Consider the following 21,998-nt stretch of genomic DNA (forward strand, 5'->3'; position numbering starts at 1 on the left):
AACCACCGAATGAGAGATTGGACGTAATCAATTACATATTAATGACGTGGGATTGAATATTAATGCATAGTGATAAGATCCACCAAAGTAAATTCCTTTTACTTATATAGTAAGATATAATTGATTGTATCATCGGTGTAGAGAAGTCTTTCTCGTCCCGACCAATTACAACTCTATATATAGATAAATGTGTCTAATTTTTTTTTTTTTTAATAAATCACGACTCAACATACAAACAAATATAATTTCACTCAAATTTTTTAATTGCATAACTACTACTTGATTGGTCAAATCATGTAGGAGTTTCTCCTCAAAATAGGCTCGGTTGGTCTCTATGGTGCCATTACATCCACTCTTTTTTCTTTTTATGTTTTTTTGACTTCTTATTTTCTCTGTTCAAATAAAAAATTGTGTTTGATAACACAATTTAAATATCACTAAAAACAGTAAGAGCCACTTAAAATGGTATATAACATGACATCACTTATCAATTTCCACTTAAAAACTTTAGAACTTAAAATTCAACTTTAATTTTTTTTTTTTTAAGATAAATTCAACTCTTAAAATTGTCTATACTTAATTTTCAATTTTATCAAACATCACCAAAAATGTACATGAACAAAAATAATGGGACTGTAGTTCGATTTCAACTTTCACTCTCTTAAAATAATGAATACACAAATTTCTTCAATAAACTTGTCTAGAGTGTTGTGGAAAAGTCCACATATTTGTAGAAAAAATATAAATACAACATTCATACACAATGATTCAAACTAATAAACAATAACACCAATGAATAATTAAAGAATAATTCTTTATTAAACTGAATAATACATCATTTGAACAATATGGATATAACAATGAATATGAATTTAACAAGATAAATAATTCAGCAATATAATATTAATATTAGCTCAATAATATAAATTAAGAAGTAAAGCGATAATAAAATAAAATAATTAAGAAAATGCTGGACTGATTATTGAGACATATATAAATACATTGACCTAAAGCTGATAGTCCTCTCTTCGTGAGGGTATTGACAAAACTAGTCAACTCCAAGATACAACCCAATCAGCTTGCAACGGCGTCTTCTCCATATGCATGACCACATAAAGACTAGGTTCAAATATATATGTGTCTTATTGCTCACAAACTCAATATGTAAAAACACTTCTATCTAGAAAAATTAGAAATCTTCCTCTTTATGTAGAATGATAACTAAAATGGTTATTCACACTTAATATGATAATAAGTAAAAGTAAAATGATTAGATTAAATATAATTTAATAATATTTAATATATTATGACTGTACTACGTATTTATTTACTTTTATTAAAATATTTCTCAAGATCTACAATGTTTAACACATCAACTATGCTCACCAAAATAAGTGGAGTTCAACAGTAATCTCAACCAAAAAAGTTTAGGGATTCATTGTGGATTTCAAGCAAAAAAAAAAAAAAAAAAAAAATTGGGTTTTGGTCTCATTGAATGGGAAAAAATCAAAAGAGTATTTATAAAACTAATAAACTTAAAAATGATAAGCCAAAATTTTGAGTGGGTAAATGTAAAGAACTCGTCGCTGTAAATTACCAAATAAATTTTGAATGAAAACAAAGTAAAAATAAACGTGGAATGCAAGTTAACAATAAGAGCAATTTTCTTCATAAACTTATTGTTCAATTAACACGTGTTAGATGATGATATATTATTATCATCAACATCATGTTTTTTTTTTTTTTTTTTTTTTCTTAGTCTTTTTAAAATATTTGAATCAATTGATTTTATTATTTTAATTTGGTTTAACAATATTCAGTATTATTCACTTTCATAATTAAACAATATTAATTTACCAGCAATCAATATGACTTGTAGAATAAAAAGATTCGTTATCTATTTATAATGTATCTTAACATTTTTTTCAATGATTGATTTTTCTGTGAGGACATACTGATGAATATATATTTGTGTCTTAATTCTTGAGATATAATAATCACCTAAATTTTTGATGGGCTTCATACGAAATATATAATCTATATTTGTTTATAAATTGTAGTCACCTTTTTTTTTATTGAATGAGGTGACAAATTAATTAATTAAAGAAGTAGAGAAAATGAGATAATATATAGTATTATATAGTACAAAATAGCGAAAATATATAATCTTTATTTGTTTATAAATTGTAGTCCCCATTTTTTTATTGAATGAGGTGACAAATTAATTAATTAAGAAGTAGAGAAAATGAGTAATCTCTATTGATTTATAATTAGATATTTCGCATATTTCTTATTACTTTTCCATGCACTAGAAAAGCAAGTGTTAAAAAAAAAAAAAAAAAAAAGGGCAAAGTATAATAAACTCCTCTCAACTATTGGTCTTTTCAGTAAATTTTTTTTGTCTAATTTTTTACCAAAGAATCCCTTCCAACTATTCAAGAGGGGTAAAAGAGTGGATACGTGGACCAAAATATCCTTATTGCTGTTTTATTTAAATCCTAAATCATTCAAACTTCAAAAATTTATATATCACAAATCGTACATCCAAAAATTACAAATAATATATGTACGAAAAACTTATGAAATAAGGAATTCAGAAATATAAAATTTGTACAATAAACCATCATAACTAGAGAGAAATAAACAACCTAACAATCTACTCCAGTAATCTTATTTTATTTATAAAAATTAAAATACTCCGATCAGAAATTTTTTAGAATTATTCATTTGCATATGAAGCATAACATAAAAAAAAATTTAGCCCTAATAAAGATCGATTTTATGAAAAATCATATTGTGCGTTGAAGTATTTTTATTTTCTTATAGACTCATTATTTAAAAATAAATAAAAAAAATTCAAAATGAATAATCAACCTCTGCTAGAGCTAAATTTTTTCTAACCTCGGACTAAAATGAATTATCAGAGAACACAAGCTTATGAGCTTTATAGAACACGAGACGAGGAATTGAATCACATATACCAAAGAAACGTGGAAAATAGAAAGAAAGTGATGTTGGAAAGATACATTTAGAGGGAGAGAAAATGATGTAATCATTCATGCGCGTGACTCACGGAAAAATTAAACTAATGAAAAACATGTAAAAGTATACGATATTACAACCGACAACATAACTCGTCATATTATTTTTACACAAAACCATCAACATCCGACATTTAAGTAATTAATATTATTTTGTTAAAAAGGTACTCCAAACTTAACCCAAAATTAAGCTTAAAATAATAAGAAAAGGCTAATACTGTAGTCAAACTAGCTTCAGACTTGGTCCGAATATTTTTATATTTTAAATTGAGTTCTTGTTGATCTATGGATCGGTCCATGTTTGAATTGAAACTTAAAAATTCAAACAAAAACCTTTGAATTTCAAAAAGTTTCTAGTGAAATTTTGAACCGTGATTATAGTGGTTTATGGAAAATGATTTGAAATTAGGTTTCATTTGATTAAATGAATGAATTTTAAATGAAAAAATTTGAGTTTAAACAAAAGATTGTTTATTGAATGCGGATCACCAAAATCAAGGAATATTACAATCCTCGTTTTAATTACTGAAATTTTTGTCAACATGAATTTAAATAACTCATTCCATATAGTTATTTGAAATTCGACTCAAATCAATATATTTGGATTATTAAACTTGAACATAGATTACTCACTTTTTTAGGGGAAAGAAAAAAAGGAAGAAAAAAAAAATTCAATATTTAAGAGTTCTTTTATAAACTTGCTTCCAAAAATATATAGGCAGTTCTAAAGTACTCACAAACCAAAAAATTGTTACAAGTCCTTTTTTTTTTTAAAATTATTTTTATTTTTTTTCAGGATATATATATATATATATATATATATATATATATTTTAATCCGGCCAAATCGAGATGGCAATTTATTCCGTTTATGACAATTTTGGGAGGGCAGGTGCGGGATGAGATCGCTACACGTTTAAATAGGTAAATTATTAAATTATTTTTATTTTATAGACACATAACATTAGAAACCCTAAATCTCATATTTTCATTCGGCATTTGTAATGTTGAATTTTATGTTAAGGTATTGATGACTATTTTTTAATGAATTTTTAATAGTTATATAATTGTATTTGAGGAGAAAAAATTTTAAAATGGAGGAAAAATTATAGGACTAAATGAGCCAGGGCTAGCGCTAGCGCTAGGAAGGTGAAAAAGTGAAAAAAAGGGGCAGGATGTGGTGGGAAGATCCTTGGTTAGCCGGGCTTGGGCTTGGGCTTGGGCTTGGGCGGGGCGGAGAGGGTACACTCGTCAAAAATATTCTCGTTGCTATATGTGTTACCAAAATTAGAGGAGATGAATTCAAACACGGATATATCTTTTCAAAGATTGAAAAATCAACCAATTAAGCAACTAATAATGTCATTTTCCTAATCTAGAATATTCGATTGAGTGATCGAATTTTTTTGTACAGACTGAAAATAACTAGTGTCTCTCTTGTCACGATTATATAAAATTAGGCCTCTCGTCCTAAATGTTTACCCATGACACATCATAGTAATAACAAACGATCGGAATTCTCATCTTTTCTAAATACTAAAAAGAATTATTGTTAGACGCTAGTTATGGGAGTCCACAAAAAACAATTCAGTTATTCTAGCATTAATCTTCATAAAATAATTTTTATAAATTGATAATAGTACAAATTCTTTTTTTCTTCTAATTATTATTTAAAAATAAAAAAAAATTATAAAAAAATGGAACCAAACCAGCCTAATATTCTAATCCCCAAATGGACACACAAAAAAGTGAACCCAATATGCCTAACGTCCTTCACGCCTCATAACCTCCGTCCCTCACCAGACGGCGCGTTGCCTAGAAGCACGAAACGTTCGTAACATCAAACAACCCAAACAACTATCTCGCCGGTTTCCAGAACCGGCCGTTGCACGCTACAGTCCCTTTCTTTCTCTCTCTATACTCACTTTCTCTCTCTATATCCACTTAAGACATTATACACACATATAGATATAGATATAATTAAATAGAGTTATACATATAGAGAGAAATTTTATACAAAAAAGAGTTGCGAGAGAGCGCTCCCTCCCACGTAACCAGATAGCAACTTCAGCTCCGTTTCTCCGCTATTGTAGTTTTAGACAGAGAAAGAGCTAGAGAGAGAGAGAGTGACGAGAAAGCAACGCTAACTACGCTCACGCTTCACATCAACTATGCATATATAAAATATATATGTGTGTGTGTGTATATATATATATCGAAGAGAGTTTAGATACGATTGTTCGTTCTCCGCATACCTGATTACCTGCATTGTTTGAATGTGGCTTCTTTCAAGGTGTGTAGACTCAATTGATCGTCACTTTTCATCGTTAATCTTTGATCTTCGTTTCTGGATGTTTTCGTTTCAATCGATGTTGATTTTGATTACTTATTGTATTGAGATTATGCTGAATTTCTTCGTTTATACCAACTTTCCCTGAATTCGACTCGGATTTGACTGGTTCAGTGACTACGCGTTTTAACGGAGAATCTTGTAGATCTATGCATAATTTCTTTCTAGATTCATGACTTCTGTTTTATTGTTTGATGCAGAGACATTGTAGATTCGAATTGTGTGTGTTTGAGATACAATGCCAGGTACTTTTATGCTCATTTTTGTAGGTCTTGAATCAATTTGAGTGCCAAATTTTGGTTTTTCTTGTGTTTTAATACCTTTTGATTGTTTGATTTTAGGAGAAGTAGTTCTGAATCAAGAAAATGATGGAATGAGAAGATCTGACCTTGACACCTCCGAGGACGAGAAGAGAAGCACTCGGATCAGATCTTTGAAGAAGGAGGCAATGAATGCCTCATCGAAATTTAAGCATACACTAAGGAGGCGCAGAAAGCGCGTTGCCCATTGTCGTTCCGCGTCGATTTCGATTGAAGATGTTCGAGACGAGGAGGAAGAGAAGGTGGTGAATGCGTTTCGGGAGGCCTTGATTGCGAAAGATCTACTTCGAGATCGCCATGATGACTACCATACTTTTCTGAGGTCAGAAAAGTTAATCACTTATGTGAACAGTAATCATAAAATTAGAAACAGAGTTTTTCTTTAGCCAATACATGGAACATTTATAATCATTGCGATGACATTAAGTTTTGAACTTTAGGACATTTCTTGCTATGATGCCATGTTAGTCACCATCAATTCAACAAACTTTTACTATCATAGAGGGAGACTTAAATTATTTATCCTCTAACAGCTATCATTTGTTTGTAGCATCAATTATAATCATTGAGATGACATTAAGTTTTGAACTTAGGACATTTCTTGCTGTGATGCCATGTTAGTCACCATCAATTTAACAAACTTAAGTTATCATAGAGGGAGTAACTTAGTTATTTATCCTCTAACACCTATCATGTGTTTGTCTGTCTTAAATATTTAATGGACCATATGTACAACTTTGTTCCTCTCAGTCCCTGCCTCCCTGGTACAGGTTGTGGAGTATAGAAGAAATACTTATTTTGTTTTATGGGAGAGTAATATGGGAATTACGAGCTTGAGTCAAGTTCATAGATGAACAATAAGATTAGCTGACCTTGTTGGATTAAACTTAAAAGAAAGAGTCACTACCCAGTACTGATCCCGCCTACAATTGGGACTTAGGAGGAAGAGATTGTAGAAAGACCTAAGTTTTGGCATTGTTTGGCACAAAATGGCTGTCTCAGCCTTTTTTTTTTTTTTTTGGTTGACGATTTCTTAGTCTGAGACTTAAAACCATGTCTTCATGCTTGTCAGTCTAACTTATTGAATTTATATAGAAATCAGATGTTTTTTTCCCAGAAATCTACAAAAGATAATCCTAGTTGGTTAATGATACTATTGATTTTATATTTACGAAAATTTGAGATGTTTTTTCTATTCATATTTGTTCTCAAGGATTTGTCTACAATGGACTCAACTTGGATTTCTGTTTTTGGCCTATTTGAGGAAAGAGGCTTGGCAATTTGGCTTCTTTCCATGTGGGAAATTCAGCACTAAGCACCTAGGTTGTGATCCAAATAAAGTTCTTTTTTCTAGTTTATATTTGACTTGAAAGATAATAAAAAATTTGCCAAAATCAGTACTCAACTTGAGTTTGAAATTTGGTTCCATACAATTTGTCCACCTAGGGTGTTGAAATATAATTAATTTTCTAGATTCATCATTTTATGCACCTCATTGAGTAGAAAACCCTTCGAACAAAAGGAATTCCTAAAGTTCTCTTTTTTTGTACATGGTGGTGCATGCCTTCCTTATGATAAATAGAAAGAAATAAATTGCTGCAGTTTTCTCCTATGTCTTCTTGAATCGCCCAACTATTATGGAGATATAATTGGTTGGTGATAGATTTGGTGGATCTCATATGATCATAGTTATGGAGGATCTCTAGAATCTCTTCTCTCTTCTGATTACATCACACTTTTGTTCTTTTATCTCCTTTAAACAGTTTAGCCAGTCAGAATTTCTTAAAACTTGTGTTCTCTTCTCTCATTCTCTACCGAACATGGTGTAAAGCTCTTTCTACAATTTATTTATTAATCAATGAAATCTTAATCGGTTTGATATGCTTGTATTCTGTCTGTAGACTTCAGTATGGTAACTATTGCACCAAAATCCGTAGTTTTAACAGGATCAATAGATTAAGTATGTGACAAGGCTTAATTGTCCAAAAAAGCTTCTACTACCTTGACCGTTCTGGATAATGAAAATTTTGCTTCTATTATCTTTTTCTATTCCTTTTCTTTCTCATAAGTTGTTAAGAGGAAACATGGATCTTATTCAGATTTTTGAAGGCAAGAAAGTTTGACATTGATAAAACAGTCCATATGTGGGCAGAAATGCTCAATTGGAGGAAGGAGTTCGGAGCAGACTCTATTATACAGGTAACATTGTTAGTTATAGCATTGTTTTAATTTTATTATTGGTGCATTTTTTTTCAATGGTTCTGATGAATAATGGGGATTTTAGCCAATATGAGCTCCAAGGAGGGGCAAGTAATATAAACAATCATGGTAGTGATTATAACGTAAAGTTTATCTTACCTGTATGTGCTGCATGCAGCTTTGGACTTTTTAAAATCTACTCGACGTTGGCCCTTCATAAAAGTTTCATGGTAACAGCAAATGTTTATGATGTAACAATTATATTAGTTGCTAAAAACATTGGGATTGTCAAAAGGTTTAAATAAATGAATAATTGCTCCATTTTTATTTTTATTTTCGTTTATAGGAAGTCAAAAACTCAATAATTTCTCCATTTTTGGATGTGGATAATTATAACTATAATATGTTGCCACTCGTCCTTTAGTTCCCCAATCTTTTGACATTGAAATTAACCTTGGGACATGATGAGGAAAGTGTGGAACTATATTCACCTAGGGAATAGTCAGAAACAAATTCCAAAAATTGGACATTGACTAGAACACAAGTTAATTCTGGTAATTTTTTTTTTTTTTTTTCATTGGCTTAATTCTGTTAACTTACATTACATGTAAATGTTTTCCAAGGAGCATTAGGTACTACCAATGAACCATGGTTAATAATATTGTATCAGATATCGTCAACAGGCAGGTTCACTGGTTTAAACCTTGTGACAAATATGATAAACCTTGTGACAACAGTCAGTCAACAGGCAGGTTCAACCAGTTATATAACTGAAAAATTAAAGAAGATAGAAATATATAGAGAAAATAGAAATATATGATAAAAATAATTGGTATTAAATTGTGAACAAAGATATGCAAATTGCTGGGGGTGTGTGGACTGTAAAAGAGCCCACTATTACTATAATTCCTTGAAAACCACTTATTTGAGTACTAGATTACAACAATTGACATATAAATGATAACATTTGAAGCTAACCCAAATGTTATTACATATACCTAAACACAAAATATATATAGGAACTTAAAGTGGAATGAGCCATTTCTAAGGTTTCGTTATATCATTTGATCGTCCTATTTATTTTCTTTATGTAAAACTCTTTTATACTAAAGACTAGAACTCTGAGGTTAGGTAATAATGTCCTTCAGACAGTATTACTAAACCCAGTCGCTTAACTCGCTTCTTATTGAGCTTGCTGGTTTGAGTGGTTCATCAGCAAACCAATCAGGTAGCTGGTTCCTATCAGTTCTTTATTTAGGCTGTGCAATAACTGAAACATGCTAGTTTGGGTTCCAATTCCCTGATCAACAGGTTAAATCGATTGGTTCAGTTCGGTTATGATAACCCCGTATGAACGATATCAATGTCCAGTCATCACTTGGTGCGATTGTATCCGTAGAACATAAAGACAAAAAAAAAAAAAAGGACTGGAGGAGCTATTTTGAGAAGGATCAGGATAATTAATTTAAGAATGACCACTGGTAGGGATATGGATTGAGTTTCAGTCAGTAGTTTTAGATTATTGACCATTCCTATTTGGATCATACCATCATGACATGCATCTGTTCCCTTATGTAACCTTGTTAGATATGTGCATCTATCTGATCTGTCATTCTTACTTGCATTAAGTGGTTGACATGAAATTATTGCCATTTGCTTACTGCCTTATTTTGGAAACCATCTATCTACAATACTTTCTCCAGCGAAGGCTCTAACCTGGTAGATTACCTCATTTTTGTATATTTGTCCAGCATTAATTTCTATTATTTTTTCTTTATGAGATTAACTTGCTTCTGAATCCGAAAATATGACAAAATACACGGTGGTAAGTCTCCCAAAAATTTAGTGAGAAATGTGCGACCTTTCAAGGTTGTTACGGTTTCATGGTAAGAAATTGGTTGTTGGACTGGTAGTTTACCTGCTAAAAGTTGTAGATAATCTACTCACATTTCAAATCAATTTTCCATTCTCTTTGTTTTGGGTCTGAATAAACTCAAAGCCGGGGTCTAAATTATGCCCGATTGTTTTCCCAACATTCTTCAATCTGGGTTTCCGAATTAATACAATTTTCCATTCAGGAAGGTCTGTGCATTAACAGAAACTTTAATTTTGTTTTTTTAAGCCTTGCAGAGAATAGATGTGAACTGAGTGGTTTTATATGATCTTTACTGATACCAATACTTAAAAGCATGGTGCAATTCTTGTACCAATTGTGATTGTCAGGGGAGATGGTGTTTAAATTTATCAGCCTGTCAAATGTTTGCTGTTGCTGGTCATTCCCTATCTCGTCTATCACAATGTGAAAAGTTCACATGTTGGTTTAATGTGGAGGGAGATTGTGAATTACTTGATTATGTATTTGTTCTTACTCCATAGTCCTTTTTGAGCAGTCCATTGTTTTCATCATCTCACTACTTTGGAAGCCAACTGTAGTGCCTGAACCACTCACCCAAAAAAAAAAAAAAAACACAAAACAGGGAGAAAAGAAGAACTGCAGCACAAAAATTTGTTAGTTAAAATATGAACTCTAGTCCTGTGACCTGAAATTATGGTGATTAAACTAGATGGTTTTTCTTAAATCAATTGAACAAAATGAGGCAGCTGCATTCAGAGAGCGAGAGGCTTCAATAGCATCAAGGAAAGAGTGGGTATCGTCAACTTCACTTTTTGTTTTCTGTTGCAAGGGATATTCATAAAGTTCCTGCCTCACTATTTTTATTATTATTTTTTTCAAGTTTTCATGTGAAAGCTATGGCTTCTTCACTCAGTACACTATACAAATACTTATCTATCTATTTTCTTCCTATTTCTTTATAACAAAGGGGAAAAGAGAGAGATTACTGGAGTAGTGGAGTGTTGATTTCTTTAACCATGTGTATAGTCTATTGCGCGATTTACAAGAAGTATCTGCTATATTTTGCCTTCTTTTTAATGATATTTCTCAACAATTGATAGATGCTGTGACACGATGTTCTATGTGCAGGACTTCATATATGATGAATATGAAGAAGTTAAGCATTATTACCCTCATGGTTACCATGGTGTAGATAAAGAAGGACGACCAGTTTATATTGAAAGACTTGGCAAAGTTGAACCTAATAAACTTATGAGTGTCACCACAGTGGACAGGTTCTTAAAATACCACGTCCAGGGGTTTGAGAAGGCTTTCACTGAGAAGTTTCCAGCATGTTCAATTGCAGCCAAGAGGCATATAGATTCCACAACAACGATCCTGGATGTTCATGGGGTGGTTAGTTCTGAGCCTGCAAAAGTATCAATTCACTTATCCATAACATTTTTATTTTCAATTTCTATTCTTATTATTTCCTTGATTCTGCAGAACTGGATGAGTTTTGGCAAGGTTGCACATGATCTAGTTATGCGCATGCAGAAAATAGATGGTGACAACTATCCTGAGGTGCCTCCTCTAAAAACTAAAGTAAAAGATAATTGAATATTTTATTATCTATGTGACCTGATATTTTTTTTCTGATACTAACTCATTCTTTGCAGACATTACATCAAATGTTCATTGTTAATGCCGGTCATGGATTCAAATTTATATGGAACACGATAAAAGGCTTTCTTGATCCAAGGACAGCATCAAAGATACATGTAACATGACCTTTAAATAATTTTACATATTTTTAGATATTTGGAGGTCATATGAACTCTGTTAGAGTATGATATGTATCCATGACACAGGTTCTGGGCAACAAATTTAGGAAAAGGTTGTTGGAAGTTATAGATTCAAGGTTAGCCTTCTGTTTCTGTTATTGTATCATCCTTCATATGGCTCCTGCTGGATAGTTTGGGGACTCTCAAATTTAATTTTAACTCCTTTAATCCAAACAGCCAGCTGCCAGATTTTCTTGGTGGAACCTGCTCATGCCCAATTGATGGTGGGTGTCTGAGCTCTGACAATGGGCCCTGGAATGATCCAGAGCTGATGAAGGTAGGGTCATAGTCTTTTGGTAGCACTATTTGATCATAAATACTGATAAATGAGCAACATAAGCTTCAAATTATTCCCATATTGTTTCGTAAGGTTTTGTACTGCACACTTATGTTACTACTTGTCTGACTCTTACCTGCAGCTGGTACATATTAGAGAAACAATGCTTTTAGAGGAAAATACTAGTTTATCTGATGGTGATGATTTTGAAGTCACTTCATTTGCTTCCAAGGTGAATTGTTGATAAATTACCTTTGCATACTGACTCTCAGGCACCTTATAGCCATATCTTATGTTTTAACCAAAACTTTTCTTCTTTATACAGGTTCCAAGTACTAAAATAATGTCTGCCAAGTCAGGATCTGATATAGGAGTTCATAGTTATGACATAGTGCAACAAACGCTGCTTATAGATGAGGTACATGTTACTGACTTCTGTTTTCAAACTTTTGAACTGGGTTTAATTTGAAAATAGTTAGTTGGTATATATTTCCATCAATTTGTACACTCATTTAACTGTTTCGAGTGTCAGTTTTCAAAAATTGGAGTTTCCACTCAAAAAACATTGCTACTTTTTCCAGGAACAAAAGCAACATCTCTATAATCTGAATGATCTTTGTATTTTCATGATACAATCACAGAAAAAATTATTTACTTCTGTATTCTTTTGCTTTGTGCCTTCCTTGCTGTAGGAAAGGATGGAACCTGAATCTATCCGCAGCCTTGTTGAACCAGTTACTGGTGGGGCTGATGATGAATATGCCAGTTCAACAAGTAAGTGACCATTCAACCTATTATCAATTAATTAAACTTTTATTTTTATTAATATTTTTCAAATATCTACTTCATGATTAATAATGTTCAAATATCCCCGGAGATTAACTCAAGATTCTCAAGATATACTTCTGTAGTGATCGTATGGTTTGATACTCAAAACTTATAGACCGGTTATTCACTGCCAAATTGTTGGGTAGTAAGCGTCATGATGTTCAAAAAAGGATAGGCAAAAAAGCAGTTGGGATGGAATTAAAGAAAAGTAAAACCATATCAATAGGGTTGACAATGGTCAGTGCTTTGTCTCGGATCACGTTAGGACATAGTCCTGTAGGGTGAATTTGCAATTGAGCTGGGATTGTATATATATGGCCTCATCCATATTTCAGGGAAGAAATGAACTATAAATTCAAGTCTAGCTTATTCTAATCCTGTGATGATGCTTGATCCTTTTACTTTTTTCTTTTTCTTTTTTTTTTTTTTCTTTTCTTCTTCTGAGGACTGCTCTAGCGATGCTTAACTTTTGTAAATCTATTATTGGAAGATATGGCTTCATATACGATGTATATGAATATACGTATCTTATATGACAAATGAAGATAGATGGGTGATGTAGTAAGTATGATTGGAGTAGGGTGGACAAAATGGAGGCAAGCTAATTGTATCCTATGTGACAAATGAAAATCAAATAAATTAGGAAAATTCGATAGGATGGTTATTAGGATTTAGGCCACTATATTATATTAGTAATAAAAGAGTGAGGGGAAAACTAGGACTAGCGTCTATTAATGATAAAATTAGAGAAAGTAGACTTATGTGGTATGGTCATATCCGAAGATGCACCAGTTATAGGAGGAAGGGTTGTTTGCCTAGAAGGTAAGCGATAAAGTGGCCAAGCAAAACTTACACGGGATGAAGTAATTAAAATGATTTTAAAAAATTAAACATAACAGGAGACATGGTATATAATGAGAAATTGGAAAATACATAATTCTCAACTATTACATTAAAAAAGTGTGGTAAAAGGTTCTCAATCTGTCAATGAGATTGCAATTTGCAAGTATCAAATGAGAACCTCTCTGATTCAGAAAACCACAATCTCTGGTGCCGTTTTTAAGTTGCATAGGAAAATGATTTATGAGCAAAGAACTAGGTCAATCACGTATATAGTGTTTGATGTTTGAAATTGTGAGGCTTATAGTTTTTCTTCATATCTTTAATCTTCCTTTAGCATGTATTAGTGCCAATAGAAACTTTAATATTTTCTTTCGGAAAATGTTGTTTGAGGTCTAGTATAGAAAGCATCAATTATTTACTATTCAATAAAATTTTGTTAGCTTCTCATTATCAAGAAATTTAATTTTATTTAGTGCTGAGCTTTTTCACATCACTTTTACCCTTGCAACAGATAATGTTATAAAAAGAAGGCTGCCAAAGAAATTCATAACAAGTTTGGTGGTTGACCTCATATTCAAATTATTAGCATGTATTTATGTATTAGTCCCAGTCTTGGGCAAATTTTTTGTGGGGAATAATACGGACGAGCAGTTGAAAAGGCAACAGAAACCCGAGTTGTCAGATTTAAATTCTCAAGAACAACAGATTTCTCAGACTAAAGAAATGGACCTACTCGATCCATGCTGTCAGAGATTGCAACGTTTAGAGGCACAGATAACTGAGCTGTCCAACAAACACACAAGTATTCCTCGAGAGAAAGAGGACATGCTGCTCGAGTCCATGAGTCGTATAAAATCCATAGAGTACGACTTGCAGAAAACAAAAAAGGTTAGACTTACTGGTTCTGAAATCTGATGTTTATATTGCTCAGAAGTCTCTTATACTTATCTTGATTATATATATATATATATATTTTGTAAGTATCCTTGTTTGATTATTCAACATCGAGTGGTGGAACGAAACCTTTATTTTTTTCCCATTGCTGTAGGTGTTGTTTGCAACTGCATCAGAACAATTGGAGATTGCTCAGTCGCTGGAAACATTGAGGGAGAACAGCTTGAATGTAGTAAGTTCTTGTTGCCCAAAGAAATACAATTTAAGCTATGTTCGGTAGCATGGGATTGGAGTTCTTCAAGCTCATAAAATACTCGTTCAGGTATAATTATTCCGGCAGTCCCTTAACTTGTTGCTATTGCTTTGCTTATAACAGGGGACAAACTCCTGCTGGCTGAGAAGTTGCAAGTCCATCCCCCGTGGAAGATAGATAATTGGCATGGATTTTCAGAGACAAATTTTGCAGAAATGTTCATTTGGCCATGCCTCTTATGTCTCAGCAATGCTTGGCACGTAACCTCTCATCTCGAATTTTGGACATGAATTTGCTGAATTTCTTGAATGATTTCACTTTCGAGACTCGACAGGTTAGCACTCTTAATAAGGTCATCGCTATCACCAACGCCACATTACCATCGTCTTTCTCTGGTATATCGTTTCAAATCTTTTTTCTTTCCCTTTTTTCAGGTTGTCGAGTTGGCAGTGGAAGATGCAGGTTATTTATCTCTGGACTGGTTTCTCCCAGAAAAATTTATAGGCTTTATTGTAGTGAGTTGCTTGTTCAAAATTGCCTTGTGTACATAATATGAAATTCGACATCATTGTTTGTTTTTTAACGGAATAAACTGATTTACAGAAGTAGAAAATGGTAATCCAAAAAATGTTATGGTTCTTTTAATAATGAAATGTATCATTACCTTGTTCGAACCCAGATGGTGCAACAAATGCAAATGAAATTCTTTCGACAGCAAAATGAAATCCATTCTCCTCCCATTCCGGTAAATTTACCAGCATCATTTCCTTCCAGTATGTTTCTTAGATAAAATATATACACAACAAACTTCATTATCGAGTTTTTTATATTTCATATTTTTTAATTTTATCATCAAATTTTATATGCAATAGTTTCTATTAATGAAACAGTCAACATTTAAACAATCCAAATTGGTAAAAAAATGTTTAGACCATGAAATTTGAATAATAATAATAATAATAATTGGAAAATAATATTTTAAGTTGATAACATTGGACGTCTAAAACTGCTCCATGTGGGAAGTCAACTTCAATTTTGGTCAGTTACATTTTTGTACTGTCAGCATTCCATGATGCCACAGCATTATGGTTTTATGCTTGTGGTATACATTTTTTTCTGAGTCAGGATTAGTTTTAATTGGTATCTATCTACAAAAAGAAAAAGATTCTACGTGTTGACGAAATTTCAAGTGAAAATTTGCAGCACGAAGCTTTTGCTGAGAAACCCAACATGTAATACCTAAATTGTATCTTTGGATCGCACAAGCTCCCATAGCATTGACAGATGGTGATTGTTCAACATTGCTAATTGTATACACTAGAAATTGTATTCACAAAATTTCCCAAAGGCTTTGGCCCTGACAATGATAACTAACCCCTTAATATAAAGGGGAAGCGGCTACTCTTTTTTCTAAGAAAGGAAAAAAAAAAAAAGTAATTGAAAGAGAGACGAGACCCTGTACACATACCTTTATATCTGTCTCTATCTTCCTGAAGCTCCAAGGCAATGGTAATATACATAATGCCCAAAAATAATTAACCTGCTAGTATCCCTTCATTAACTCTTAACAGAATCAGCAGATAACAATCAGACTCTCTTTCCTCCTTGATGGAGTGATGAACTTCATCTGCACAAAACACCATTATACATCAGCCTCTTGTTCCATTAAATTGTGTAACAATATCCAGAGCTCCCACACCACTTACAATTCAAAAGCCCAGATTCAGGTGCAGTGAAGCCAAAATTGCCGTATGTCCTTCAACATATAAACATAGAAAGGATACACGAATTATTTCTGGAATTATTTTCTAAAATGAATATATATATATATATATATATATATATATATATATATATATATATATATATATGGCCTTTTAGATGCCCCCTCCCCTTTTTTTTTTTGCAAAAACATTGGTAATATGATTTTATGAAATTTATATAATCAAGATAAGTATAAGAGACTTCATAAGTGAATGTCAGACTACAGTTGCCGATATCTGACATAAAAGGGAACTTAACATACCTGTACACTGCAGTTACAAAGGCATGCCGACCTAAACTGGACCAGACCTGCCGTTCCAAGAATTGCTCAATCCTTTAGAATGCATCATTCCAGTCTAGAGTTAGTGGGCCCGATATACAAACTGTTGTTCCCTGCTTCAAGATGCTGCATCTGCTGCTGAGATTGCTGTTGAGGTGGCAGCTGTTGTTGTGGTGATTGTTGCTGCAGCAGCTGCTGCGGTGGTGGTGTGGGAGGTGGTTGTAGCAGCGAATGCTGCTGATGACCCTGTGCACTAACATTATGCCCAATATGCGGCAAGCTGCCTGACGATTGCCTCTGGTCTAGCCCTTGGCTCACCGAGAGTGTAGGCTCACTCCCAGCAGAACTTGTTAAAGGTGGACTCTCAATGGGAACCAACTGTGTCGTTGAATGTGACATACCAGAATCATATAATGGTTCTGGTGCTTTCCGCTGAGAAGTGCTGGTGGAAGAAATCACAGGTACTACATTAGTCCTATCTACGCAGGCCTGAGGCATTGCCACTGTGTTACTCATCTGCGATGAGTTGGTCACAGGTTGTTGGTCACCTTGAGCTTGATTGACTTGCAACTTGCTCTGTGGGTTAGAATTCACTTGACGATTCTGTTGTAGCACTCTTTGAACAGCCGGCTGAGTTTGATTAACCAACTTTTGGTGCGGCTGCTGATGGTTGGAAGAAGCAATGACCAAGGGTGGAACAGCTTGCTGGGAAGCTGATAACGTGGGACCAGAAACAACTGGTTGAAGATGACCTTGATCTCCATTATCAGGATGAAAAGAAGGCAGCCGGAGCTGCTTTGACGAAGAGACTGTTTGGGCAGGATACATTTTCTGCTGATTATTCAACATTCTTGGAGGGCCTGTAATAACTTAAGTCCTCTACATACAGTCATACACACCTTCTACCCATATTATATTAATTAGGTTATGACCTCATAATCTATTATTTGATTATCGACTCAATTACATTACTCTTAAATTCACTAATCCAGACCAGAGCAACCAGCTATACTGTAGTGCACATTCTCATCATGAGAAGGGAACATTTGAGCAGAGTTCAAATATGGATATCCCACTCCATTGAATTTCTGTTTGCTGCTGTCAGCAAATTCTATCTTCAATCGTCAGTCAACTTTAATGGAGGGGAGGTTTCTATAACATAGTATAAAGTTAAAGGGAGGTCAGTAATTTTTAATACGGATATCTTGTGTATTTTTGCCTAATATCAGGGGAAATTAGTGTACTTTACCCCAAAAATAAAAACGTAATACAACATGACAGAATGATAGTGCCCCTTCCCTTTAAGATGCTATGCCAGCATCTTTTAGCACTCTGACAGAATTACACCTAAAACATAAGAATTGCTAGCAATTCAACTTCACTCTTTATCACTCTCAAATATAAAGTACAATTATTAATAGGAAATAGAGGAATAGCTAGCGTCATCAAAACAGAGGAAATTAATCAATACAAGTATGATTCATAATGCGATTCAAACCCAATACTGACCTACGGATGATAAAAAAAACAATTATTAAGAAGGCCATATTAGTCTAGAAGAGGACTACAGTAGACAACTAACCCGCATCATATGCAAAGCATCACGAGGTCTTAACATTGAACTTCCCTGACAAGAACCAGCTCCAGAGTGCATATTTACAGGGCCTGGAATCGCCACCATACTAGAAGAAAGCATACATCCAGAATTCAGCATAGATGATGAGGCCATTCCTTGAAACCTGGGCCTCGCCATTGGCATGCTTCTATTCGCTCCCATAATTCCCAAACCATTTCCACCAGGTAACATACGAACACTACGATCAGTTCCTGGAAGAGTCCCAGGTATAGACGAGCTGGATTGCTGAACGGTTCTACCAGATCACATTTGATTATATTGTTGCATTTTCTGGTGTTCATCAATAGATAAAGCTGCTGTTCTTGGAACGCCATATCTACCATCCCTAAGAGAAATGACGAGTACATAAAATCAGAATGTGAAAACATCCCAAGGGTAAGACCATCAGGGTTTGATACAATTGCATCACAGAGATCAAGAGGCCTTCATTGATGAAAAAAATTAAAATAAGAAAAATAAATAAATAGTTACTGTAACAGTTCCTCAAGAAAGACAAAAGCCATTACATGTAACAGAACATGAAAAAATGATACAATTATACTAGTGAGAATGAATTAGTGGCAATGGCCAATAAGTAGTACACAGAAATTGAACCATTATAATTCAGAGCACCACCAAAAACTTACGTCAGAGGAGGCCCGTTCACGTTATTTGGGCAGACTTGGGAAAGAGCAAGTGAGTGAGAATTGTGCGGCTGGATTGGTTTTATGTCCTGGCTATCATTCTTCAATATACAACAAGAAAATATAAATCAGTGATAATGAGTTCAAGTGAGAAGCAGATAATGTAAGAGAAGTTATTAGGTAGTAATCAAACTATATTTATGTGGTTTCCACCTTCCATGACATTTAACACAATATTTTCTCTATATTATTTCACTAGCTTTTCTGCTACTACACTACACCAAGATAAGCTATCAATTACTGCCATGGGGAACAAAAAATACGAACGCTGCTCAAAGGCACCACCTTGAGGAAACAGAAAATTAACAAACTGAAAGACATAGGAAATGGAGGCAGTTCTAATTTTATAACCCGAATCACATGCAACCAGCACACACATATGTATAGTCAATTGTTTAGACAGAAACATGCCTGAGTCCTCCGATAATGCTGGTTTTGCCCAATCACAATGATTTTCTCAAAATGAGATTTGAGGGTTTCCTCTTCCATTGGCCCCTGCAGACGTTGAAATAACTGTCTGGCACTGCCCTGTGTGACATGCAGCACCAACAGCCAATTAAAGCGGCTAAAATTAACTCAACAGAAGGTAAAGATATATAATGCCAATAAATAAAGCAAAAAATATGTCAAATTTTAAAAATAATAAAAAATATTGCCTTTGGAATGCCAGGTAAGGTAGATGGATATGGTTGAGAAGACCCTGAATCTTCAGCACTATCAGCTCCATCACCATTAGTCCTATCAATTAAACGGCTGTGGTGCTCTTTGCATTCTTTAGGCTTGCGAAATATACACTGCACACGTTGAATAAGACCATGAGATTAGCAAATTAAAATGCAAGAAACAGAAATATAAAAAATAAAAGATTAAATAAAGAAAAACGAAAGAGCACTTAAAAATATAGGTAAAATATGATCGCACCCTTTAAGAATATATATATATATATATATATATATATATAAGTATTATAGTGAATAACTTCTTTAAGTTAAAGCTTAAACTGTTTTATGAAACCTAAAAAAGGCAGGATAAGTGAAATAATAAAATCTAGCACACCATGTTGATTTAATATGTGTCGTACATCTTACCTTGAATTGCAAAGTACTGTTGATAGCATCGCTCACAAGCTCCCAGTTAGGACCCAAATCATGTACCAGGACAACAAGTGCCTAAGATGTCAAAACGACATTGCAAACACATGATAATATGTCTTAACAAAATATATGTATTATAAATTAAAGAATGAAAACGAAATATTAACCTGCTCTTCAAATAGCGACCATTCACTTCCTGAACCTGGCAGCCCAACAGGCATCTGCAAAGAGGATTAAAAGCTCAATTTCATAGATATGCTCAAATAAAGATAGAACAACGACAACAACCGGGACAGGATCAGGCACATGGTTGACTAGCTCTCATAGAGTACCTTTGTTGCTTCGGCTTTCCTACCTCGATCCCGGCCACCAAGCAGTTTGATGAACTTATTAGGGTTGGACATATTACTCATCTGGGAAGCCACTGGAGAAGGAAAAGACCCAGCCAGTGGAGTAAGATTGTCAAAAGAATTATCTAGTGATTGCTTTGCCAGCTTCGGCTTCTTTATAATTTGTTTGGTAAAGTGCACTAAACTCCCTAAATTTTCTTTCTTTCTCAAAAAAAATCTCCCTAAACTATGTGAAATACACTTAACACCTTATCGTATTCCATTTATTGCAAATGTTAAATCACCATTAAAATTTTAACAGAAACTAACGCATGTCTGTCACGTGATGGGGCAAAAATTTTAAAATGGCAAAATTAGCCCTCATAGCAATTAACAGATAATAAAGAGAAATGCTAAATGACCCGACTACTGTTCACCGACTTTAACGGACAACCACTTGTCAAATGTTGATTGATACAGCTAGGCAGACAATTTTACTCTCTCTCATCTCTTTCAATCCTCTCATCTTTCTCCCTTCTCTCTCCTGCGGCGCCTCTCATCTCTCTGCCTTCACAGTACTCCAGATCAGTTTGAGCTTAGCCGAGGATTGCGCCAAAAGGACGACACGAGTTGATCCCAGAGGCCAGAGCTTCGTCCAATTCTTCTCTTTCAATTGTCCTTTCTTTGTTCTCTCTCTTCCTCCTCTTACCGCCCCCAACCACAGCCGCCACTAATTCCACCAAACCACCCCAAATAGTATTCTTCTCAAGGAGACCACTGAGAGCCGCAAACAACTGGACTCACTCCCCCAGGAAAAATGGTCTTTGGAATCGGAGATAACACGGTCTGAAACGGAAAAGGGACCGGAGTTGGAGAGGAACTTAGTTTCTGAATTTGTTTTTGTGTGTGTTAATCAACAGGTTGAAGTGATTGCGGAGGAGAGAAATCGGTTTGTGAGAGAAAGAGCAGAGAGTGAGGGGAGATTGCAGAAACTAGAGAGAGAAATGAGGGAGGTTGTGAGGGAGAAGTGTGAGATTGAGAAAGGGAAGAGAGAGAGAGTCAGAAATTGGGTTGTTGGAGAAGAAATTGAGCTAGCTTCTTGTTGAAATTGATGTTCAAATTAAGGAAACAAATGGGCTGAAAGCAAAAAGCAAATCGTCGAAGGCCTCGCCGGTGATGAAGCTGATGCACTCCAACTCGCACTCTTGCACCGTCTCTTTCGCGTCCTTCGAGATCTTCGCATTCGCCGGCAGTGCCTTCATGATCCGGCTCACGTTCTCGCTGAAGCTGAAGCCAAACCCAGCAAGTGGTAATCAAAGCAATCTAAAGAATCCATCGTCTCCGTTTGGGCAGTATATGATTTCAGTTGGATATATGTGTGTATGGGCCTGTGTATATAAATATATGTATGTATATAAAACACAGAAGAAATAGAGGGAGAAAAGATGTGGTGGTTATGGAACCCAAGGGGTGATACTGTGTGGAGAGAGATGGCGGCGGCCGCTGTGGTGGAGGAGAAGTGATGGCGGC

General features: G+C 34.2%; 2 protein-coding genes across 2 annotated transcripts; one reads left to right on the forward strand and one right to left on the reverse strand.

Moving 5' to 3' along the window:
• The first annotated feature begins 4,574 nt into the window (after positions 1 to 4,574).
• LOC132306745 (phosphatidylinositol/phosphatidylcholine transfer protein SFH9-like) lies at positions 4,575 to 15,335 on the forward strand. The gene is made up of 16 exons (XM_059804291.1): positions 4,575 to 5,333; positions 5,591 to 5,635; positions 5,732 to 6,032; positions 7,810 to 7,909; positions 10,893 to 11,159; positions 11,250 to 11,327; positions 11,423 to 11,524; positions 11,615 to 11,664; positions 11,765 to 11,864; positions 12,007 to 12,096; positions 12,190 to 12,282; positions 12,557 to 12,638; positions 14,047 to 14,423; positions 14,584 to 14,661; positions 14,806 to 15,016; positions 15,117 to 15,335. Exons 2-15 carry the CDS (start codon positions 5,629 to 5,631, stop codon positions 14,857 to 14,859), a joined length of 1,779 nt encoding a protein of 592 aa, XP_059660274.1. The 5' UTR covers positions 4,575 to 5,333; positions 5,591 to 5,628; the 3' UTR covers positions 14,860 to 15,016; positions 15,117 to 15,335.
• Positions 15,336 to 15,973: 638 nt separating this feature from the next.
• Positions 15,974 to 20,688, reverse strand: LOC132306746 (chromatin modification-related protein EAF1 B-like). Its single transcript, XM_059804292.1, has 9 exons — positions 20,472 to 20,688; positions 20,307 to 20,360; positions 20,134 to 20,214; positions 19,702 to 19,839; positions 19,457 to 19,573; positions 18,989 to 19,086; positions 16,709 to 18,687; positions 16,389 to 16,438; positions 15,974 to 16,309 (listed from the first exon to the last, which is right to left on the reverse strand). Exons 1-7 carry the CDS (start codon positions 20,550 to 20,552, stop codon positions 18,606 to 18,608), a joined length of 651 nt encoding a protein of 216 aa, XP_059660275.1. The 5' UTR covers positions 20,553 to 20,688; the 3' UTR covers positions 15,974 to 16,309; positions 16,389 to 16,438; positions 16,709 to 18,605.
• Between the last annotated feature and the right edge of the window lie 1,310 nt (positions 20,689 to 21,998).

This window comes from Cornus florida, unplaced genomic scaffold, assembly GCF_030987335.1.
Source record: "Cornus florida cultivar Cherokee Brave unplaced genomic scaffold, ASM3098733v1 CherokeeBrave_3.0.0_Hap2_Chr05, whole genome shotgun sequence".
Lineage (NCBI taxonomy): Eukaryota > Viridiplantae > Streptophyta > Magnoliopsida > Cornales > Cornaceae > Cornus > Cornus florida.